This window comes from Tauraco erythrolophus, chromosome 7 (assembly GCF_009769465.1).
Source record: "Tauraco erythrolophus isolate bTauEry1 chromosome 7, bTauEry1.pri, whole genome shotgun sequence".
NCBI lineage: Eukaryota > Metazoa > Chordata > Aves > Musophagiformes > Musophagidae > Tauraco > Tauraco erythrolophus.
The window spans coordinates 29,342,926-29,363,769 of record NC_141471.1 but is presented as its reverse complement, the minus strand read 5'-3'; the positions used below and the strand labels follow the sequence as shown (position 1 = coordinate 29,363,769).

General features: G+C 38.0%; 1 protein-coding gene across 3 annotated transcripts in view; it reads left to right on the top strand.

Moving 5' to 3' along the window:
- Positions 1-7,343: 7,343 nt before the first annotated feature.
- Positions 7,344-20,844, top strand: part of ICA1 (islet cell autoantigen 1) — a 59,988-nt gene continuing 46,487 nt past the window's right edge. For 2 of the 3 annotated variants that reach the window (XM_086614507.1, XM_086614506.1), the window contains exons 1-5: positions 9,168-9,184; positions 11,486-11,657; positions 13,591-13,663; positions 15,149-15,272; positions 17,468-17,666. In XM_086614507.1, coding sequence (XP_086470633.1) covers positions 9,168-9,184; positions 11,486-11,657; positions 13,591-13,663; positions 15,149-15,272; positions 17,468-17,666 — 585 coding nt within the window. Of the gene's footprint in view, positions 7,356-9,146; positions 9,185-11,485; positions 11,658-13,590; positions 13,664-15,148; positions 15,273-17,467; positions 17,667-20,844 lie in introns of those variants that run through there. The other variant, XM_086614509.1, reaches the window with a different exon arrangement.

Genomic DNA, 20,844 nt, shown 5'->3' with positions numbered 1-20,844 from the left:
TTCTAATGGTGCAAGTCCTTAATCACACAACCTCAGTCATTTAAGATACCTGCCTATGTTACAGTGGTTTGTTCTCAATGTAATTTACTAGCTTGAAAAGAAGGGAAAGGGAGTGTTATTTTGTCTCAGACTACCTCCTTGAAACAAAGACTCCAAATTCTCTGATACTAATGTTGAAAGAAATGTTAGTTCCAGAAGTGCTTGCAATGAAAGAAAAATTTGTTTCCAGTGGGCTTATGGGATATGGCTGTGTCTCAAGCACGTTGTGTTTGATTCCCGCCACCTCCCCCCAGTAATTCAACAAACCACCGTGAAATCCCAGTTTTAAGAGAAGTGGAGTAGAGAAGTGCTCTTGTTGCATGATTTAGCCATGTAGTTCAGGTGCTTTATGCGGAAACCATCATTTCTGTTGTGCTTATAGAGGACCATGGTGCTCTTTGGAGGTTCTATTCACTATCTGTACAGGGGCTTAGAATTGAGAGGCTTGTATGGTAATTTAAGCACCACAGTTAGATAATTGGGGTCAAACGGCATGAATTTCTTTCCCCCTCAGCACCTCGCAGGTGTGTGGATATAGCAGGATTCCCTCTCTGTTTAACAGATGCCATTTCCCCCATGCTGTTTCTAAGAATGTACGCGTCATGCCAGCTTCTGAAATAGGTGGAAAGAGTAATTCTGTTGATATAACTCCCTTACAAGATTGCAGTATTTTCTTCTCCTGAGAAGCTGTGGATAATTTGTAAGGTATATGCTTCCCAGGATAAGTAGCAAAGCTGTGGATCTGTCTGAGGCAAAGGAATAGACAAAAAGTTGCAGTACATGGAAGGAACTGCTAATGCAGCACTTGCAGACCAATTCTACAAACTTTTTGAGTTAATAAAAAAGTGCATCAATGAGTAGTTGAACAGAGTGAAAATACTCCTGGATTTAAAGCTAAGCGCGGATGATTCTGCAGGATTAGAACATCAGTGATGAGTGTTAAGGGTTTTAGAGGAAAAATTAATCTTGCTATTTGTCATATTGATATAACTTAAACTCTAGATTCCTTTTTGCTGAATTGCAGTGGTAGCTGTTCATGTAGTTAGAGTAAGAATACTTGTAAGTCAGTGTATAATCTTGGTGCAAAATGCTTATATGGACCCAGACTTCAGTTTTCCGTCTTTTCCTGCATTGACAATATGGATAATTCAGACCAATAGGCAGCTGCTCTGTTCTATTTTGCTTGGGAAGGCGAAATGAAATGCAGTTTACATCTCCTGACTCATTGGATCTGCGTGTTTGTAGACAGACCAGAGAAGATATAACTGTGCCCTGCCTCATCCTCATCTTGGAATGAGACTGCTGCTTATTTGAAGGCCCATTTACTTGATTCAGTTTGATCACTGCTCCTAGGGAGCAGAGTGGGGGAAACAGGTTGTCAGCCAAGAGCTGTTGAAGAGGCACAGATGGCATTGATCACTCACCTAAGTACGTTTTCTTCCCTTCAGAGTATTTTCACATAAATGAAACCATCACTCTTACCTTTTCAGATAGAACTCCTTAAAATTCTCCTTATTTTTTGTTACTTAGTACCACTCTACTATTATCGTATTAAAAGTTTCTGGGAAGATTATTCTTTGTAATAACACTGTTATATTAAGTAAATTGACTGCACTGCACGATTCTGCCATATTGGAAGTTGTAAGTTGCAGGATTTTTAAGACGCAGAAAGTTTATTGGGGTTTGAAGGACCTCAGAATGTATTAGCTGCTTTTAAAGGACAGTAAACTGCAAGAACAGTGCTGTGGGTGAAAGCGCAGACTCATCTGTGTCTTTTTTTGATGAACACATTGCTTTCACAGAAGGCTTGCTGAATTCTTCTCTGCCTCTCATTCAGTTCCCTTTTGTTTCTGGATGCGTCTCAGAAGAATGTGTTGTTGAATCTACTGCCTTCCTACGTAACTATGATAGGTCATCTTTGGATGTTAAATTTGACCTGTAGATCAGCATTTGTAACATTTTTTGCAAAGATTTCAGCTCATTTCTTGGTTCTGAGAAGTTGTGATTAGACCAACAGTTTAGTTTAGATACAGTCTTCACAGTTGTAAAAATTCCTGTTTGCTGTTGATTGTTTCCTTCTTTATTCTGTAAGATCTATTGTCTAAGCTATTAAGAGCACAGTAAGAGCTGTGTAACCAGTGCTTCACCAAGGACAGATATTTGAATCAGGGGAAAAGATTTTTTTTTTTTTTTGAGTTCCCCATAATCTAGGAGAGCATTAAGATCTGAATTTCACCTTGCCATATGACTCTTCTTATATTTACACGTGTTGGAAAAGAATTATGAGTGACATTGATATACAGAGTTATTATCAATTTAGCTGTTGGAGAGAAGGCACTCATACTGGCTTTTTCTTATGAATGATCTTCAGATGCTGCTTGTGTAAAGTTGTTCAGCTCTTGGGAAACCAGTCAACTTATGCTGCAAAAAAGTATAATATAATAAAAAGCTACAAAAGAGAAGCAAGTGTGTACAAATGTCATACAGAACACGAGCTGGGAGGTAATGTAAGCCTAGGTTATGCTGGAGTTTAAATCACTCAAAACACCATGATAGCATTTTCCTGTTTGCACTGAAAAATTTAGATGGTCTATCCAAATGGTCTTGGAGAATATAGAGAATCAGAGCATTTTCCACAGGAATAAAAATGCCATTTGCCAGTGAGGTTGCCCTCCCATCAAGTTTCATTCCAGCATCATGGCTAATAAAATATGTCGGTAGAAAAACAAGGTGATGCAGTATGCCAGAAAAATTATGAAGTTCTGTGTGCATTCCAGCTATTTTGCCTACTTGTGGAAATAATTTGTGGGTGAATAGCCTACAACCCAGATAAACTCTGCCACAGGTGCAGAGGTGCCATAGTTGGGTGTTTGCAGGGCCATCTTGGTTTCAGCGTGTCTCGTTAGCTGTGGCAGAGCACTGAATGAATGCAGCTGTTCCGCTTCTGAAGCCAGGCTGAGTCAAGAAAGTTTGTCTGTATTTCACAGTGCCCAGGCTGATAGGCTGTGCCAGTCCTCTCATGTCCATCTGTGAACAGGGAGGTTTGTGGAACATGGTACTGAGGCTTCTTGGTGGCACCTCAGAGGGCCAGATCAGGATTTTCAAAGTTTCGGCAGGTTTATGAACCCAGCTGGTTCCGTATGGAAACGGCTGTTTCAGCGCTGGTCCCTTGTGTTCTGCGCCAGCTCAGGCTTAATGCTGAGACCGAGGTAACATCTGTTTGTCTCAAAACAGTGGGAAGCACTTGCAAAATTACTGGAGCTATGTGTGGACTTTGTCAGGAAACCTCAGATCCAGCACTGTGCAGCAGTAAATGTGGATTTGTGTACAGTCGGCTGTAATGTAGCCCTGCTTTCAGTAGCGCACTAAAGCACCTATGTTTGCCTTTTTTTTTTTTTCTTTTCCTCCCCATATGTTATCTAGAGTATCCCTGCCTTTTGTTAGCTGAGATAAAGGCTGTCATGGAGATCACAAGTGTTGCATAACTCTTTATCATAAAACATAATGGAAACTTTCTGATACAAATGCTTTCCGATGGGGTGGTGAATGCTTTTTTTTTTTTTAATCAGTGTCAGCATAATATTATTTCTTGAAACTTTTTAAAGTCTGAATACATTGGGAAGAAAAAAGAAAGAAGTCCCTTACATCAGTTCCTTGTGGCAGATCAAGCTTGTTTCTATATATAAAACTGTGTGATAACATAGGTTAATTTTGACTGCAGTTTTTGGGGTAGGTATTGGTGGACTCTGGGTAGTGTCATGTGCTTCCATTGTAGTCAGCTTTGGCAGAGCAACTCTCCTGTTACTTCTGTTCGGGACATTTATGTCTTGTTCTTTGAAAGCATAACTGAGTTCAAAACCTAAAGTCAGCAAAGGTTATGTGTTCATTTCTTGGTCTCTCTCTGCAGCCTCAGGACTAGTGTTTCACGACTAGGAATTCTTTGTTACATGGTTATGAAGTGTTCCTTTTAATTCCTCACTACTTCCCTGGGCTGTTTCTAGTCCCCTTTTGTTAGCATCTCTCACTCTTTGAGGCTCCGCTTAGGACTTGATGATTTCTGTTAAAATTCTCACTGCTTTCAGCTATCCCAGATACTTTTAATAATGTCCTTCGTTACAGTTGAACCGATATCTTAACCCTCTTTGGATCCTGGACTTGGAATAGACAGTAACAAGACCTGAAGTTAGAGATCATATAAAAAATAAATTATAGCTCTGTTAAATGACTGCAGGGACAATTTACGTTGTACGTGTAGCAATATCTGAAGAATTAATATTAAAAGTTTCAGCTATGAATGAAAATAAACAATATGACTAAAAGCTGAAAATATTGTAGATAACTCTTAAAAAGAAAACTTGCTATACTTTGTTTTTTTTTGTTTGTTTTTGTGTAGCTACATTGGTCATGGTGCAACATTACTCTGCTCTCCACTTACACCATTCTTGTGGAAAGTCTTCTGTATTATACAGATGGTAGCAGCAAACGTGCTGCTTTCCAATCTCCTCATCTTCTACATTGTACAGATTTTCACAGAATCACATAGGGTGGAAGGGGGCATTGGAAATTACATAGTCCAGCCTCCTACTCAACCAGGCCCAGTTAGAGCAGGTTGCCCAGGGCCATGTCACTAGAGTCTTTAGTGTCAGGGGGGTTGGAACTAGATGATCTTTGAGGTCCCTTCCAACTCTAACCATTCTATGATTTTATGATCTTCAGGAATATTAAAGACTTGAACAAGCTGCCTCACCTGGCAGCTTGTTCCAGTGCTTGACCATCCTCATGATGAAAATTTTCCTGCTTATATAAAGTTGGAATTTCACATGTTCCTACTTGTGTTCATGGCCACTTGTCCTTCTTTCTGGTGTGCGTCTTTGAGAAGAGTTTGACTGTTTGCTCTACGTCCTCTCATTAGGTAGCTGTAGACAACAATAAGGCCTCCTGTTAGCCTGGTGGTCTTATAGCTGAACAAGTATGTTACGGAGTCCAGACGCGGACCGATGGACCCACTCCAGTATGCCAATGTTTTTCTTGTATGGAGAGCGCAAAACTGGACGCTACTCCAGGTGTGGTCCCATAAGAGGCTGTAAGGGTTCTATGGGACACCATGACAAAGGCATTGCTAAAATCAGCATACAACATCCACTGTTCTCCCTTCATTGACCAGAGGCAGTCCTCTCGTAGTAGAAGGCAGTCAGGTTAGCGTGGTATGATTTGTCCTTAATAAATCCCTGGTGGCTGTTCCCACTCGCTTTTTTGTCTTTCATGGGGCTGGGAATGGTTTCCAGGAGGGTTTTCACTATGATCTTTCCAGGAACTGAGGGTGAAGTGGAAGGCCTGAAGTTTCGCTGATGTCTTTTCTATGTTTTTTGAAGATGGATATGGTGTTTGTCTTTTTCCAGTCGTCAGCCACCTCTTCTGATCACCGTAATCACCAAGAGAACAAAGAGAACTTGTTGCAATGATGTAAGCCAGCTCCTGTGGCACTCCCAAGTGTATATCCAAATGGCTTAGCTACCTCTTAACTCAGTCTTTCTGTAATATGGGTAATGATACGTACTCACAGACCCTGACAATAGGCTTGGAGAACTAGACAGCCACAGTGCAGACCTTCCAGTGAAAACCACGGTAAAAATGTACCTCTGCCTTTCCATATTTTTTGTCATGCAGTGGGCCTATGTCTTCCTTAGCCTGCTTTTTGGTGCTACTGTTTTTACAGAGAACTTCTTGTTGCTCTTTGTGTCCCTTCTTAGGTTCAACCCCATCATGGCTTTAACTTTCCTAAGTCCACTCAATCCGTACATACTCAGGCAATGCTTTTGCATTCTCTCCTGTCCCTGCCTCTGTCTTCTACATGCATCAGTTTTGCATTTGAGTTCATTACAATTAATCTATCCTGGCCTTCTGTCACAGGTGCTCAACTTTCTTCCACATAGAAATGGGCTGTTTATGTGCTTTGAGGAAGTTGACCTTGAAGATCACACAGTTCTCCTGGGCTTCTCCTGAAAGCCCAGTTAAGGATATGATCATCTAGTAAGACTGGATGTTTCTTAAAAATAAAATTCTAACATGAAAGCTAAAATTGATACATTCTCAGTAGAACTCAGATACACACATGAGAATTCCTGTAACAGCACGTCAACTACATTCAGCTCAAATAAATATTCCTTTATTATGTTCTTCTACCTTTGTTTCTGATTTTAATATCTATGTTAATATGCACTGTTTCCATTTTAGTAGAGCTTAACTATGATGCTGAAACATGAAATGTGAAATAGTTTACAGTGCTGCAGATCTTACCCAAGTGTATCTAACTTGAAACAAGGTCTGTGTGAATGGAAATCATTTAGGGTGCCATTGAGATCAGTGAGACTCAAACCAAAGGCACATTTGTGGTCTAAATTAACAGCTGAAAGAATGGCATAGTAGTATGGGACATTCAGGTTTTCCAAAGTGTTCTCAGTCACTGAGAAAGGTGAAACTCGGCTGAGACTTCTAGGGCATAACTGGTTTCTTTATGAAAGTTCCTCAAACAGCATCTGGAATGAATAGGATCCAGGAACATTTTTGATGGAAATTGTAGGTGAAATACTGCAAGCCTTATCAAAAGTCATTTGATTCTTTTTGAGCAACCGCATTTCTGTTTACTCAATGCCAGTGCTTACGAAGCTGTCTTTGTGCAAACTGAATTCTCATTTAGGATCAAAAGCTAGCTCTGTACTGGAAATAAAATGGGCCCAGGGTCGAGCTTGATCACTGGACTGCTTCTTGTTCATGCTATTTAAATTGCTGCAGTCTCCCTGGCATGGTTTTTGTCTATACCACCTAGAGCTCTCTGGGACCTTCCTCTCTCCTGGCATGTTTTGGGTGCTGCCACATGCCAGGAGCCATTTCCAGAGGTAGGTGTAGGTAAGGCTCCGCTTTTGTTTCCTTCCACCCTATATGGCTATACAACATTATCGCAGCATGCCTCGTAGCCTCAGACACCTCAGATGCCATCGAGTCACACAGTGGGATATGTTCTTGTTTTCATACCATGAAAACACTGTCCTAATGGCTGTGGTACAGTCCTCACTTTGAACTAAAAACCAACGCAAATAATATCTGAGGGACATAGGGATACTATGTATGTTATACTCAGAGGAGTAGAACTAAGATGACCCTAGAATCAAAATATAAGGTTAGATGTTTAGGAAGAAAGAGTGTGAGCTATGCTTGCAAATGAGAACTGTTTCACCATGACCCCGATATCATCTTATTTTCTTTTTTTCGGGACACTGGTTTCCAGGAGAGTCAGGTAGACATGTACGGTCTGTAAGGTCAGTGCCTTAAACATGTTCCCTGTATTGGTTGTTTACACTTTGTTCCACATAATGTGCGTGTTATTCCATCTAGATAGACTATTTTTTGCTTCCTGTCAAACCAAGTGTGCTGCTGAATAACTTGAGTCATGGATGTGTATACAAGCTAAATCCTGTGTTCTTATCTCTCTCTCACACACCCACAGTTGACTTAAGGAGGACCAGTATTAAAACAGTGAAGTCAAGCATAAAGGTGTTAGAAAACTGGAGTATGTTGCCTGTGCCTTATGGCTCTAGAAACTACAGCAAAGCTATGATCGATGCTGTCTGTTCTGTATATTGTCTGACTGAATGGTGCTGTAACACAAACAACAATCTGAAACAGCCCTTTCTTCCTCTTTGTTTGTTTTTTGGCTGTTGGCTTTTACATTCGAACTCTGCTCTGAAGACAGTTACAAATTTTCTCGTGGTCTCTCCTGCAGTGCTTATGAGCACTTTTTTTTCACAAAAATTCCAGTTCGGGAAGATTTCCAGCTCTGATATAATCTTGCAGCATCTGACAGAACTTTGCCAGGAAGCTTCACAGATACTGACAGCAGAGAGGTTAGAATTGGAAATCTGGAATTTGGCTCGATTTGGCTCCTAATGGAAGTGTGCGTGCTTCACGGTTGCAGGAAGCACTCAGGTTGTTTGCATTCCCTTCTTCGGGTCCCTGCGATCTGTTCCAGTCCCTTTGCCATTCTAGTGCTAACCATACTGTCTGTAAGCAGCACCATGCTAGATACGTCACATCTCCCAATTGCAGCCCCTTTTCTCTCTTGCTCAGATTTGTGCTAAAGCTCAGTTTCAGCACTGTACCTTCCTAGCTGCTTTTCCCATTAATGTTTTCTCAGTCAATCAGCTTCATATCTTAGTGCAGCCTGTTGGTGTGTTCCTTCTGTGCCTGGTCTTAACAATGGCCGTTCCCCGGCAGCACCATCTGACTGGCTCCTATTTGATCTCATTTATGATCAAGCTGCAATGCCTCTGTTCGCATGCTGGCTGTATGCTGGAGAACGGAGTCCTCCTCTCTGAACGCAGCAGAGGAGAAGGCAGGTGCTTGTTGTTTATAAGGAGAGTCTGGCTCCGCTTGTAAATTTGGCCTGGAAGGAGTGTGCTCAGTTACTGGTGGGAAGAGATATGCGTGCCATCTGGTCAGCTCAAAATATAGTGGGAGACTTGAGTATCCAAGATGGAGATTCTAGCTTATAAACTCTAAAGTCCAAATACATACAAATCATACTCCATCCTCAGGAACTGTGGTGTCCCTCCTAGAAAAACCACTTGGTAGTTAAATTTTGCACCCATGGCTCAAGACATGACGTAGCTAGTGTTTTTTAAAAATAAATCAGTGGGACATGGGCTAAAAAAGTGGCTGAACAGTGTTATGGCTAAAACTTTGGGGAAAAAGACTTGACTGAGTAAGATGCCTAGCACGGACAATTTTGGCTTGCCTTGTAAAAAGTCACTGAACTTATGCCAAGTAAATTTGCTTTTGCCTGGAAAAATTGCTGACGTATCATAATTGCCAACATCAGCGACACCACTTAAATGTGTTTGTCATGAATGTAAGCGAGAATTGGGTGTTACAGGAGGAAAGCATTTGTCCACAGATTGGAAAGTTTTCTGTTGTAACAGAAAACAAGTGTAAACAATATGCTACAACATAGTAATTTTCTGTGTGAAAAGGTAGACGTTTTCTAGTGTCAAACTTGAAAATGATGTTTTAAAGATGTTTGTATTAACTGATAATTTCTCATTTTATTTAAGTGTCTGAAGAAAGCAAGAAACATGGAAGGTCACAAATAGTAAGTACCTTGGTCATTTTTTTCTTATTATAAAGAGCTGATGGTATTTGGTATGTTGATTTGTCACTGCCTGAGCCTAACCACACATTATGTTCTGGCATCTAGTGTTTAGATGATGTCACTGATAGGCATTCTGTTTCAAAAGAATAAAAATAAAAAATGAAAAACTGCTGAAGAATGGAAAAACAAGTGAATTGACTAGATAGAAAAATAGCATGTATTATCAATTTCCTGCTTCACAGAAAGAAGTGTGTGAACTGTCGTGTTCCAAGAGGTTTATCCATGGTCGTCAACTTCAGAATAAAGTACATCCTTCTTTTAGTTATGTTTTCTGATTGTTTAACAAAACCTAAATATGTCCATGATTGCTTGATACAAAATCCATTTCAAAAGGTATTCCCAGGTGTCTAACAGTAAAAATAGTCCACCGGATATTTCAGTAATGTGATTATAAATCTTCCATTATCTTAAGCATAAGCAGGAGCCAGTAAATTCTCCAGATGAAATGAGAAGCTGAATTTGTCTGTAGTGGTGAAAGATTGTATTGCTCTTTTTCCTTCAATTGGTTTACCAGTCTCAAATTCAGGAATCTGTATTAATCCCAGTTTGGTGTTTTTTGTGACCTCATATTAATAACTCACTTTTATTCCTTGCGCCATGCCCCCAGAATTTCTAGCGACCTCAAATGAGGTAGATATCAAGGCTGGTTGACATCAGATGAATTATGGTGTTTTCTTCACTTGACCACTGAACTGAGATATCAGTTATTTGCACAGCTGTAGCCAAAGTTAAAGCACACAACTACCAGACAGCTAGAGTCTTTATACTGCCTTGTGAGTGGTTGGATTTTTTATTATTATTATTGTTATTATTATTTTTAAAGTAATGCTATTTTTATTAAACTCTCATGTTCTGTTTCCTTGTAATGCAGGGAGATCTTCTTGTTATTTATTAGAGATTGTAGATTTGGTCTTTTAGAAGTGCAGCATGTATCAGGTCAATATAGACTTCACCTAACTTGATAGACTCTCAGTTGTCAGAGTGCGTAATGGTTAATTTGTGCAGAATTCCACCTGAAAAGTTTTGCAGGTGTTGTTTATTTTGTGCTGTAGCACCAAAAAGGCCTTTATTTTAATTTCAACGAAATTCATAAATTAAACTCTTGGAACTAATCCTTGAATAGAATTAAATGGGTGAATATCTTTGCTTTTAAAGTTTGGGGAAGAGGCCAAGAAGTTCTGTGTATAAGTGCATTTTGAATTTTGTCCTTGCTCTCTTACTAATCTCTTCGGTTTAATCTCCGTCTCTTTGGTGATTAAGGCGCTGTCTCCTAACTCACTGATTTAAAATAACTAAAGCAAATAACAAATCCCAGTGAAATAAACTTCCTTTTCAGATTAAACTGTGCCACTAGTAACCATGTAGAGCAGATGTGCCACCGTTTTGGGGAGCACGTGTAACAATGCTTTGTTGTTTCAGAATGGCCGTGGTATTTCATAGCAAGCATATATATATGTGTGTGTGTATGTGTCAATGCATGACTTGATGCATGTGTTGAGTCTGAAGACCTCTTAGACAGCTTAGGGATGCTACTCCATGTGTTGTGAGCAGAGCTAGTTAGCAATATCTCAGTAACGAACCACAGTTTGTCACTCCAGGGGTGTTTTCAAAATAAACCCAGCCTCTTTAATTTTCCTGGAGTGTTTAACATAGCAAGGTTTACGTGCCTGCAGTTTTCGTGTGGTCATTGCATAAAGAAAGAAGTGACCTATCCGTCTTGCAGATAGCATGCTTGAAAGATATAAGTATTCTTCTAATTTTTTATTATTCAGTTGCAAAAAATGGGAGGAAAAGTAGTCGAATTCCATTCATAAAATGAACTTTGTGAAATCCTGACACTGACAAAATTGCATGAAAATTACTATCTGCTCAAGCAACTCTGCCAGTTCACTTGAAACTCTCTTATTAATTACATAAGAATTCAATTCCATGGACTATAAATCATTCCATAATGCATTTGGAAGAATTCTTTGTAGCTGATTATTTGGCAATACTATGTGCTAAAGACATTCAAATTGAAAGCAGTATATTGTTTTCCGAAGTAGGATGGGAAATATTTGTGGAAATATAGTGCTATTTTAAATTGCTTTGTTATTAATGCGTAATGAGGGAACACGTGTTAGAATACATATCTACATGCAAACACAGTGTTCTTGATGGAAGTGTATTAATCTGGCTCGTTCGACTTATTTTTTTAAGCATCCTATTGAAGTTTTATAATTTTGTTTCTTAATATTTTAGCAATTATCCAAGGGAATTTTACGACCAATATGCTCAAAGCCAAGAAAAATCCGTGGTCAATAAAATGCAGCAGAAATACTGGAAAACGAAACAAACCCTTATAAAAGTCACAGGCAAAAAGGAAGATGAACATGTTGTGGCTTCAGATGCAGACCTGGATGCAAAACTAGAGGTTTGTAATATCTACATAATGCATATTCTTTCTTTGTCAATCTTTAAAATGTTTTCATTTCCATCAAGCCTCCAAGATGTGTGTGTATACATATTATATATAATATATGTACATTTTTATCATTATTTTCTTATAGTATACTTTCCAATTTTTAACAGAAGTACCTGTGTAAATACAGGGAGTGGAGTGGCGCTTAGTAATACAAAAGCCCATGTCCCTCAAACTTTATTTGGAACCTAACATCTTTCCTGGAGGGAGCAGGAGATCATCCTTTGTGCTTATATCAGTCATCCTTGTCCTTTGGTAATACTGGTTTAAAACATGTTTTTTAAGTAGTGCTCTATAGTATATACAAATGACATTCTTTTCTGCAGTGATAAAATGCCACATATACCAGAAAAACATGAAATACACAAAGAAGGAGCAAAGTGCATAGTGAAGTCTTTTTTCTGGAACTTTTGTGCAGTTTACTGGTTTTTGACACGACCAAAGACAGCTTCTAAAAGCCTGTAAAGTATAACCAAGAGAAGGAGTCCTGCTGGGCAGCAAATACACTCCTGCTGTCAGCATTGTCAACCCCACGGGGAAAAAAAATTAAAGTTCTATAAATTGAAGAGCTTGAGCACCTTTGACACAAAGCAAAAGATAGAGAATGAACTTCTAAAGTGTGATAACCAAGTTAGCGTCCAGCTGAGTTTTATCAGTATTGTTTTGTGACATAGGGGTAAATGTTTTGCCTTACTGTTTTTCTTCATCTTCTTAGAAAATTGTTAAGATTCTCAGTTTATTTGCGTTTTAGCTGAAATACAAGAGGTTGTTTTACAACAAACAAATCTTTGTGATTCTAGCTGTAATAGTGATAACTTACAAGGTGACAATTCTAGCTATGGAGTCTTCATGATGGGTTATAAACCAAGAGTATGGTTGTAAAACAAGCTATAGGGATGGAAACAATATTTTATAAATATATACCTGAGTTTCTACCATGCTTACTGTGTTGCAAATTCATCAGTAAGGATGCTCCGTTAGTTCGGGTGGGATTGGAAATAGGGAAACTTGTGTTTACCAGATAGAAAAGTGTAAGCATGTTTTCACTTGTACAACTTCTCAGCTGCAAGTCACGCTCTCAGTTTAAACGACAAGACCCATGTAAATACATAGGAAGTCAAGCAGATGCGAAGGAAGACAGTTACTGTGCCAGCAGTCCGTTTTGCTTATATTTGTGTAGTGCTTGATACAGTGGAGTTCTGGTTTAAGTTACAGATTGGAGGTTTTAGATGGACAGGCAGAAAGAGTAATAATTTTTCTATTTCTTAGAATCTGCCTTCAAACTTAGTGAAGACTTACTTTTTTTTTTTTTCTCCTCTACTTGATTTGGAAACTGCTGCTTTATAAATCTGGTTAGAAAACCAGAGCTATGCCAGTAAAAAGTCTGGTTTAAATCAATAACTTTCTATGTTGACATACCCATACAAGTTTGTTCCACTAGACTTTATGGTATTAAAATTCCATATGCATGTTGTCACTTAACACTTGATAAACATGGTAGACATTTTGATAAGTTTTTGCTCTGGTGTGGGTTTTTTAGAAACAAAGATTTTTACTTCTTCATGTTTATCCAAAGATATCAATAACAAAAAAAATCATGAGTAGTTTGGTTAACTATCAGAATGTTTCAAAAATATTTTTGTCTTTGTTTTTCTTTGTATCTTATGAATGGTCTGTCTGTAGTTGCAGTGGACAACTTAATTGGAAGGAAACCACAATTGGTCAGGAAAAATTACTTTCAAGCCAGAAAGATTTCTCATTGTTTAAGAAGGAAATAGTGATCCCTAATAATTTCTACAAAAAGTTGAGCTTTTTCTTGTATTTTAGTCATCAGTGTATCTTGCATATGCTTACAAATTTTTTGTGTATTCTGTTTCCATATCAGCTTTTCCATTCTATTCAGAGAACATGTATGGAGTTGCTGAAAGCAATTGAACTGTATCAAAAAAGGATTTGTTGTAAGTATGATCAAATACAGTAGTTAAAATGGTAAGGTCTGCAATATGATATCGTTGAAAAAGTGAAAGAGTAAATATAAGAATGTGGAGCTACTAGTTTCATCCTAGTTAAAAATAGAGATAACATTCCTTGCAGACAGCTAAAGGCAAATTTGCTTATTTGCTTGAAGATCTCCTAGTTCTTAAGTTTTATATTTGATAATATTTAGTGATAGGTAGCAATAAATATGGGAGAAAGCTTACTTTTTAAGGGTGGTTGGTTTTCTTCCATTACTTGCTTGACCTGTCTAAATAGAAAAGGGTCTTGTCTTAGAAGTTCTAACTCCATTCTGAACTGCTTTATTTTTGTATCATAGAATCATAGAATGGCATAGGCTGGATGGTATCAGGATTGACTGAAGAAAACTGGACTTATTGTTAGTTTTATAATTAAATAATCCATGCTATTATGATAAATTTCATAATGCTGACTTGGCTGTAACAGGTGTACAGTAATTAGTGGCAGTCATTAGTGGGAGAGAGGAACCTCATTTGGGAAGTTTCCAACAGCCGGTTGTATTAAATGACCTCTGAGGCTTCTCCCCAATCAATATTGTTTGATTCTCTGCTGCTCTGATTTCTGGCCTGGAGGAGAATCCGGTTTTGGAGGCACCTTTTAATTCACTTTGTTTTGTTGAATGTTATGCATATTTTCTCAGTCGTTCCTTTTTCTCTTGCCTATTCAAAGAGAGTCAGCGATAATGTTTCAAGATATGGAGATAAAATACAGAGTAGTAGTGTATTGAGTTCAAGAAGCATTGCACAGTAGCAGGTGAAATCTGTGATGTGAAGATGTGCATGCAGCATATTCAACCAGAGTATGCTATGAGTTTGCATTGGATTTGACTGTCAACATTTGGAAAAATGACAAGAGAACTTCAGAAGATCTTCTTTTATTATATTAGGCCATTATCCCTGTTGGTAGTGGGAAGAAACAGACAGCCACTTTGGAAGATGAGTAGATTAGGCCATAATGAAATATATTTGGGTGTGAGATTGTGAGGACCCCTGGTCCCAATTTGGAAATAATCAACAAGTCACCATAAAAAACACTTTTGGTTTTTCTTCATGTTCTTATTTAAAAACAATCACTTAATTTGAAATTCAAATTAAAAAATAGTGTTTGAATTGTGTATAACGTGTTGCTTAGTTGCCAACTGGCATTAAACCACGGCACCAACTTAATTCTTTTGTTCAAGAAAGGAAAAGCGTGTTTCTCCTGTTGTGTTTTAGCATTGATGAAATTTTGTGTTTCTTGAAACATTTGTTGATGGGTTTGCTGTACTTAAGTGAATAACATCTTCTGTTTAATACAGGAATTCCATGAAATTATTTTTTTTCCGTGCTGCTTGGATTTGGAGGGACTTAACCTGTTTGATGTTAGGCTAGTTTTAAAGCTGTTTAGAATCTATTAACGCATTTGACCACTCATTTATTTTTCGTTAGTTCTATCTCAGGAAGAAAATGAATTGGGGAAATTTCTTCGATCACAGGGTTGTCAGGATAAAACGAGAGCAGGAAAAATGATGCAAGCCACAGGAAAGGCTCTCTGCTTTTCTTCTCAGCAAAGGTATATACGTAAGAATTACTATCTCATTTATAAAATATGTGGGATAATGGTAGTTGATTCACTATTGACATAATTCTTTTTGCCATTTGAAATGTGTGAGGAATTAAATGATATGAAAGTTATTACTGACCAAAACTGCTGTAGTATTCTTCATATTACTGGCTTGCTCTGTGTAGTTTTGCCTGATGCTGTTACTTGTCCTGTGGACCTGCTATGTCTGTGTCTATCTACAGACTCTCCACCCGTGCCTGTTCAGCTCAGCAGTTCTAAGGCCGTACAGGTGCATCTGCAGAGCCTCTCTAGCAGTGGGGTTGTAAAGGAGCTGATGTCAGGTCCCTCTCCTGCTTGATGGCACTTCTCACTCTGCAGAGAAATGCTACAGCAGGCCTGTGGTGGAGGTTTCTGGGTCCTGGGAGGGCAGGTAAATGGGTAAGGGAATGCCTTTTTCTGGGCTATGGAGTCTCATATCAAAAGTAGACAGAGGAGAACAGAATTTAAATGCTGTTCTCTGCTTTAACCATGAAGTCCTCCAGGAGATCACCACTAAGCTCATGTAGGTTGGGTAGGAGCAAATCAGTAAAAGGTAAGGAATACAGAGGGACACACATACGCACAAACACATGCTGTTACCCAGAGCCCTTAATGTCTCACTGACCCTGTGTTTGCTCAAAGAGTTTAAAAGTAACAGTATTTCGTGGCATTATGAGTATTATGATACTTTTTTTTTTTTTGACAGTATTGGGACTATAGAAGTTTAAAATTCACCATCATTTGCAAGGGAAAATGCTATTCCATTATATTTTACAGGACTTTTTGGGGGCTGTGAACTACTGTGATACTTTCCAGCTTTAGCTTAACAGTGCAGCTATTTGGCTTAAAATAAAACATTGCATACAGAGCACTGAGAATTTCAGCCATGAGTGGGATCTTTAAAACACGTGAGGCATCTTTGAGCAAAAACCCTGATGATTTGCTTCTTTATAAAACTTAACTGTTTATAGAAATACCACTGTATGACATGTCTACAAAAACTGAATTTTCCTTTGATTGGCTAGGAAAGTATTTGTAGAATGAGGAAAAAATAAGGGAGGGGAGTCACAATAAGAAGCTCACGTTTTATTGCATCTCTTACTCAATGCATTTTAAGGCATCTTTTTTTAAATAAACTCACAAAAATAAAACCAGTTGTTTCTCTTTCTTCTCTTGAGCCATCTTCAAGCTTGTGTTGAAGTTGGAGCTGCTCTTATTTACTGCCAATAGCTAGCTCAGTAGCTGGAGATCAAGAAGACATAATTTGCTGGTTACTGGAACTGAAATTAGAAATTCTCTTATGCCTAGAAAGTCCCTGAGTAGCACATTAAACTAACTCTGCACTGGTGTGGAGCTGATTGAACCCATTCCAGTGAGGTGGCTGCTGGCAGTCAAGAGGAAAGCAGAAGCAGCAGGAGGAAGCAAAGAGAAAGTTAGAGTAATTCTGTCTACTTCTGAGATCTCATTAGGCGCTGAAGTGATGGCATAGGGAAGACAACAGTGTCCCCTACTGCCTTTCCAAAGTGTAGTGACTGGAAGAAGTATTTAAAAAAAATGCCTAAATTCTTCCAAAAGATGAATGTTCTTCAAAGGAATTGTTCATATTCCTTAAAAAAAAAAAAAAAAAAAAAAAGGTGGGGGTAAATCAGATAATTATCTACTTGACAGATGACTTCTTTATTTACATATACATTCGAAGATTAAAAGGCTAACAGAATTACTTTTTCTGAGGCTTAACATGACAATCCTGATACATCTGCAGTATCTTTCCAGTAATAAATTACCTTGAGTACCTTTTTGGAGTTGTTAAATGCAACTTGTGAAGAGGAATGTTAATAGGACACACACAAGCAGCCTGGCTAACAAAAATACATACATGCATTAGAAAAGGTTCCTTTTCCGCTCATGTGTAAGTGAAGGGTCACTACTTGAATAGGAAGATTGCAAACACAATATTAATGCAAAATTACCCTGTTCATGTGTACCTTCAACCAAGTTGTAGAACCATCTGAACATACAGTAGCAGTTAATTGAACTGTTTGGCTGTGTATGTTTTTTTGATTGCTAATAAAGTGTTAGTAGTTGTATTAATCTGTCTGCCCTTGTGGAACAACTTCTTTAACATGTTCATCTCCTTCCTTTCTTTCCTTCATGCCTTCTGCCAGATTAGCACTGCGTGCTCCTTTGAGTAGATTATATCAAGAAGTGGAGACTTTCAGATATAGGGCCATCTCAGACACATGGCTGACAGTAAACCGAATGGAACAGTGTCGGACTGAATACAGAGGGGCTCTACTCTGGATGAAAGACGTGTCTCAGGAGCTGGATCCAGATCTTTATAAGCAGATGGAAAAGTTCAGGAAGGTATGTAGTTTCCTAGAAGGGAATGCCTGGTGAATGGCAATGAAGCATGGTTTTGATTCTTCTCAGGAAGACATAATTCAGCAGCACTAAGGATGCCATTTATCATAACTAATCTTTCCTGTGTGACAGAACTCCAATTAATCTGATATGGAATACAGTATCTGTCACAGAGTAAGCTATAAGGAAAGATACAGTATTAAGAAACAGCATTTTTCAGTAGTCTATTCAACTTCAGCCTAAATTTTTATAATTTGAATAATATATTTTTTTAAAAAGGTTATCTAATTTTAAATACTTAGCTGTGATGCCTGAATAACTAATGGAAGAAGACATGCCTGCTGTCAGCCAGGGAAGGGAGAGTCGATTTTTGCAACTAAAAAGTACAAAATAATTATGTAGTATCTGCTGCTTAATTTTTGGGTGCAGTTCAAGACCAACATTTTCAAAACTGAATGTTGTTGGATTTTGGGGAGGGGTTGCAAATTTAGAATTTCTTTTTAATTGGTTCATGCAGTTCAGCATGACTCTGAGGCAACTGTGAAGAATGCACTCTCCATAAATCATCTTCATTCGGTGTCACTGAAGTTTGCCATACTGTTCCCCTCCCAAAGGGCTCTCAAAAATCCCAAGTTCTAAGTAGTAGTCTGCAGATTTGCTACAAATTGAGAGTATAGAATTTATTTGGACTGATCTTGTCCCAGTCGGTTCGGGAATGCTCATGAGAGCTTCACATTTGCTAGTGAGGCTTTAGAGACAATTTTGTTAAGAGACAATAATGTTCAGTTTGCTGGTTATAAATCTTGATGATTAGGAGGAATTAGGATCCTATGTATAACACAGTGGCTTGTGCTTCAACTAAAGGCAGGAAAAAAATTTACAGAAATCGTGTGACAATTGAAAACAGGCCTAATAACAGAAATTATAGTACAATGTACGTCCATATATACATGTGCATGTGGCCCAGAGATGGGTAATGTGCAAAAGAGAATCCCTGTTCTTCAATGGCTTAAGCAGTCTGTGACCAAAAGTGTTTGGAGGCGGAAGATACTTAATTTGGGATTTTAAAAGCTTGAATGAACCATCCAAGCGGGAAAGGAGTGGCATGCATCTAGACTATGCCATTTTTTGTAAACTGCAGTGGTCACAGTAGCAATTAAGGAAGGGGTGGAACAAATGAAACCCCAGCTAGTCATCTAATGTTTATTTAATGCTTCAATACAGTATATTCCTGTAAGTCTTGTGGCACCAGACATGTATTTTATTATGCCTTGTGGGAAATGTTTACAATGGCAAGTTCTTGCAGGTAAAATAATTGGTACGGTCTTGGCCTCAGCGAATTGCTTATGTATAATGTTTGATTTATTAGAAAAACACTTAAAAAATGGAATGTTAGAATGAATAAAACAGTACTGGTAATGGTCATACAAAATTGATTTATAGCTTTCTTGCAAAACAAATGCTATGGAAGGTATAAATTATATAAATGGCAAAGTAATTAAAATAACGTATGCTTTGTGCAACAAGCTGCTGTAGTTAAAAAGATGTGAAATTTCTACCATCTTGGGTTGCTGTGCTTCAAAGTCAGAAAAAATAAGATGTTTGGTTTTTTAAAGCTCTCACAAAACTTAGGAGTGGAAATACTAAGTATTTTGAAATATTCCTAGGTCTGAAATGAGTTACATTCTGATGTAAAGGGATAATGAATGTAGATTCTAGAATTTTAATGTTACCTCAAATAGTTTAAAAAAACCCACCAAAACTTGGAGAAGGTCTTTTGAATCCTTCTTTCCTCTGACTGGCTGTCAGCTGAAAACCTTTTCAGTGTAATGCAGAGAACAAAAAGGTCTGTATTTTGTAGCCAAGAAAGTAAAGAAATGCCCTTGTTTTCCACCTAGCTGCATATCCCATCTGTGCAGCAGGCATATCAAGCTAGTCTTTGAAGATTTTAACACTTGCAGAAAGTACACTTTTTCTTTTTTCATTTTGGGAAAAAAAAAATTACAAAAATAAAATCCTCAAGCATAATGTACCTACATAGCTGTTGCTGAAAAAGACACAACAGTTTCTTTTTAGTGCTTTAAAAATGTAGTAGGCAAACAAAACTAATGGTGAATACTGTAATCCTAAATAATTAAAGTGAAGTTATTTTTGTTACCTTTGTGTTCTATTCTTGCTTGCAGATCTTAATTGTGCCATAGTGTGGCAGTGTAATGCTGAGATTTTAAGACTTATTTTGAATCTTTAACAATTTAAGAAATCATGCTAGTTTTGTGTTGAGAAATGTATCGTAATTACTGATGTAATGTTTTTGATTCTAAAAATATTCCATCACTGGAAAGAAGTGTTTGACCAGTCTAGAGCTGCATATCTAGCCACACACCAGCAAGCAGTTAGTGAAGCTGATCCTGTCAGAGCACTTGAAAAAAAGTTTTCTTCAGACTTCTAGTTGTAAAAGTCCTGGGTATTACTTTAGTAAACATCTTTTTTTATTTCAAGTAAGCAGTGTTGGTTTAGTGATCTTTAATGTACCTAAGTGCATCAGCAGTATTTATATCACTTGGTTGTAGGATTGTTTTTCAAGTATGTAGCCTTTTATAATGTAATCCTAAATGTATCGTTATGTATACAGATATGGTGCTTGTTTTTGAAGACCAAAGCTAAATCAATCCAGATGGTTTTTCATACCTTCTCTCAGAATAGCTCAGGCTAAAAGATCAATAGTTGAGTTGGTATTTTCAGAGCTGATAAAATCTGTGTTAAAACATTGGAATTTTTGTAGCTCTCTTTCAAAACAATGAGGTACTTGACAGAACTTTTTAATGCTGTTCTCAAGGCATCAGTCTAAATATGCGAGACCCAGCAATGATGCCACTTTCCGAGTGTCCCAGAACACTGCAGAGCTGCCTTTTAACATTCTTATTTGAAGATATCCATGTGATTGTAGCTTACTTGAGTCAAAGCGAGGAAACAGATGAAGTATTTACTTTTCCCTGCAGAGTTCTATAAATGCTATGAACCTTCATTCTTTTTTTTTTTTCCCCCCATATTAACGGATTTTATGGATACTCCAGTGCTGTTCTAGGTATAGAAGTCTTCCATCTCAAGTTAAGGGTTTGAAGTGTTGCTTGAGAGAATTTAAACAGCACCTTGGCAACACTGTGATATTTAAAAGAATTTG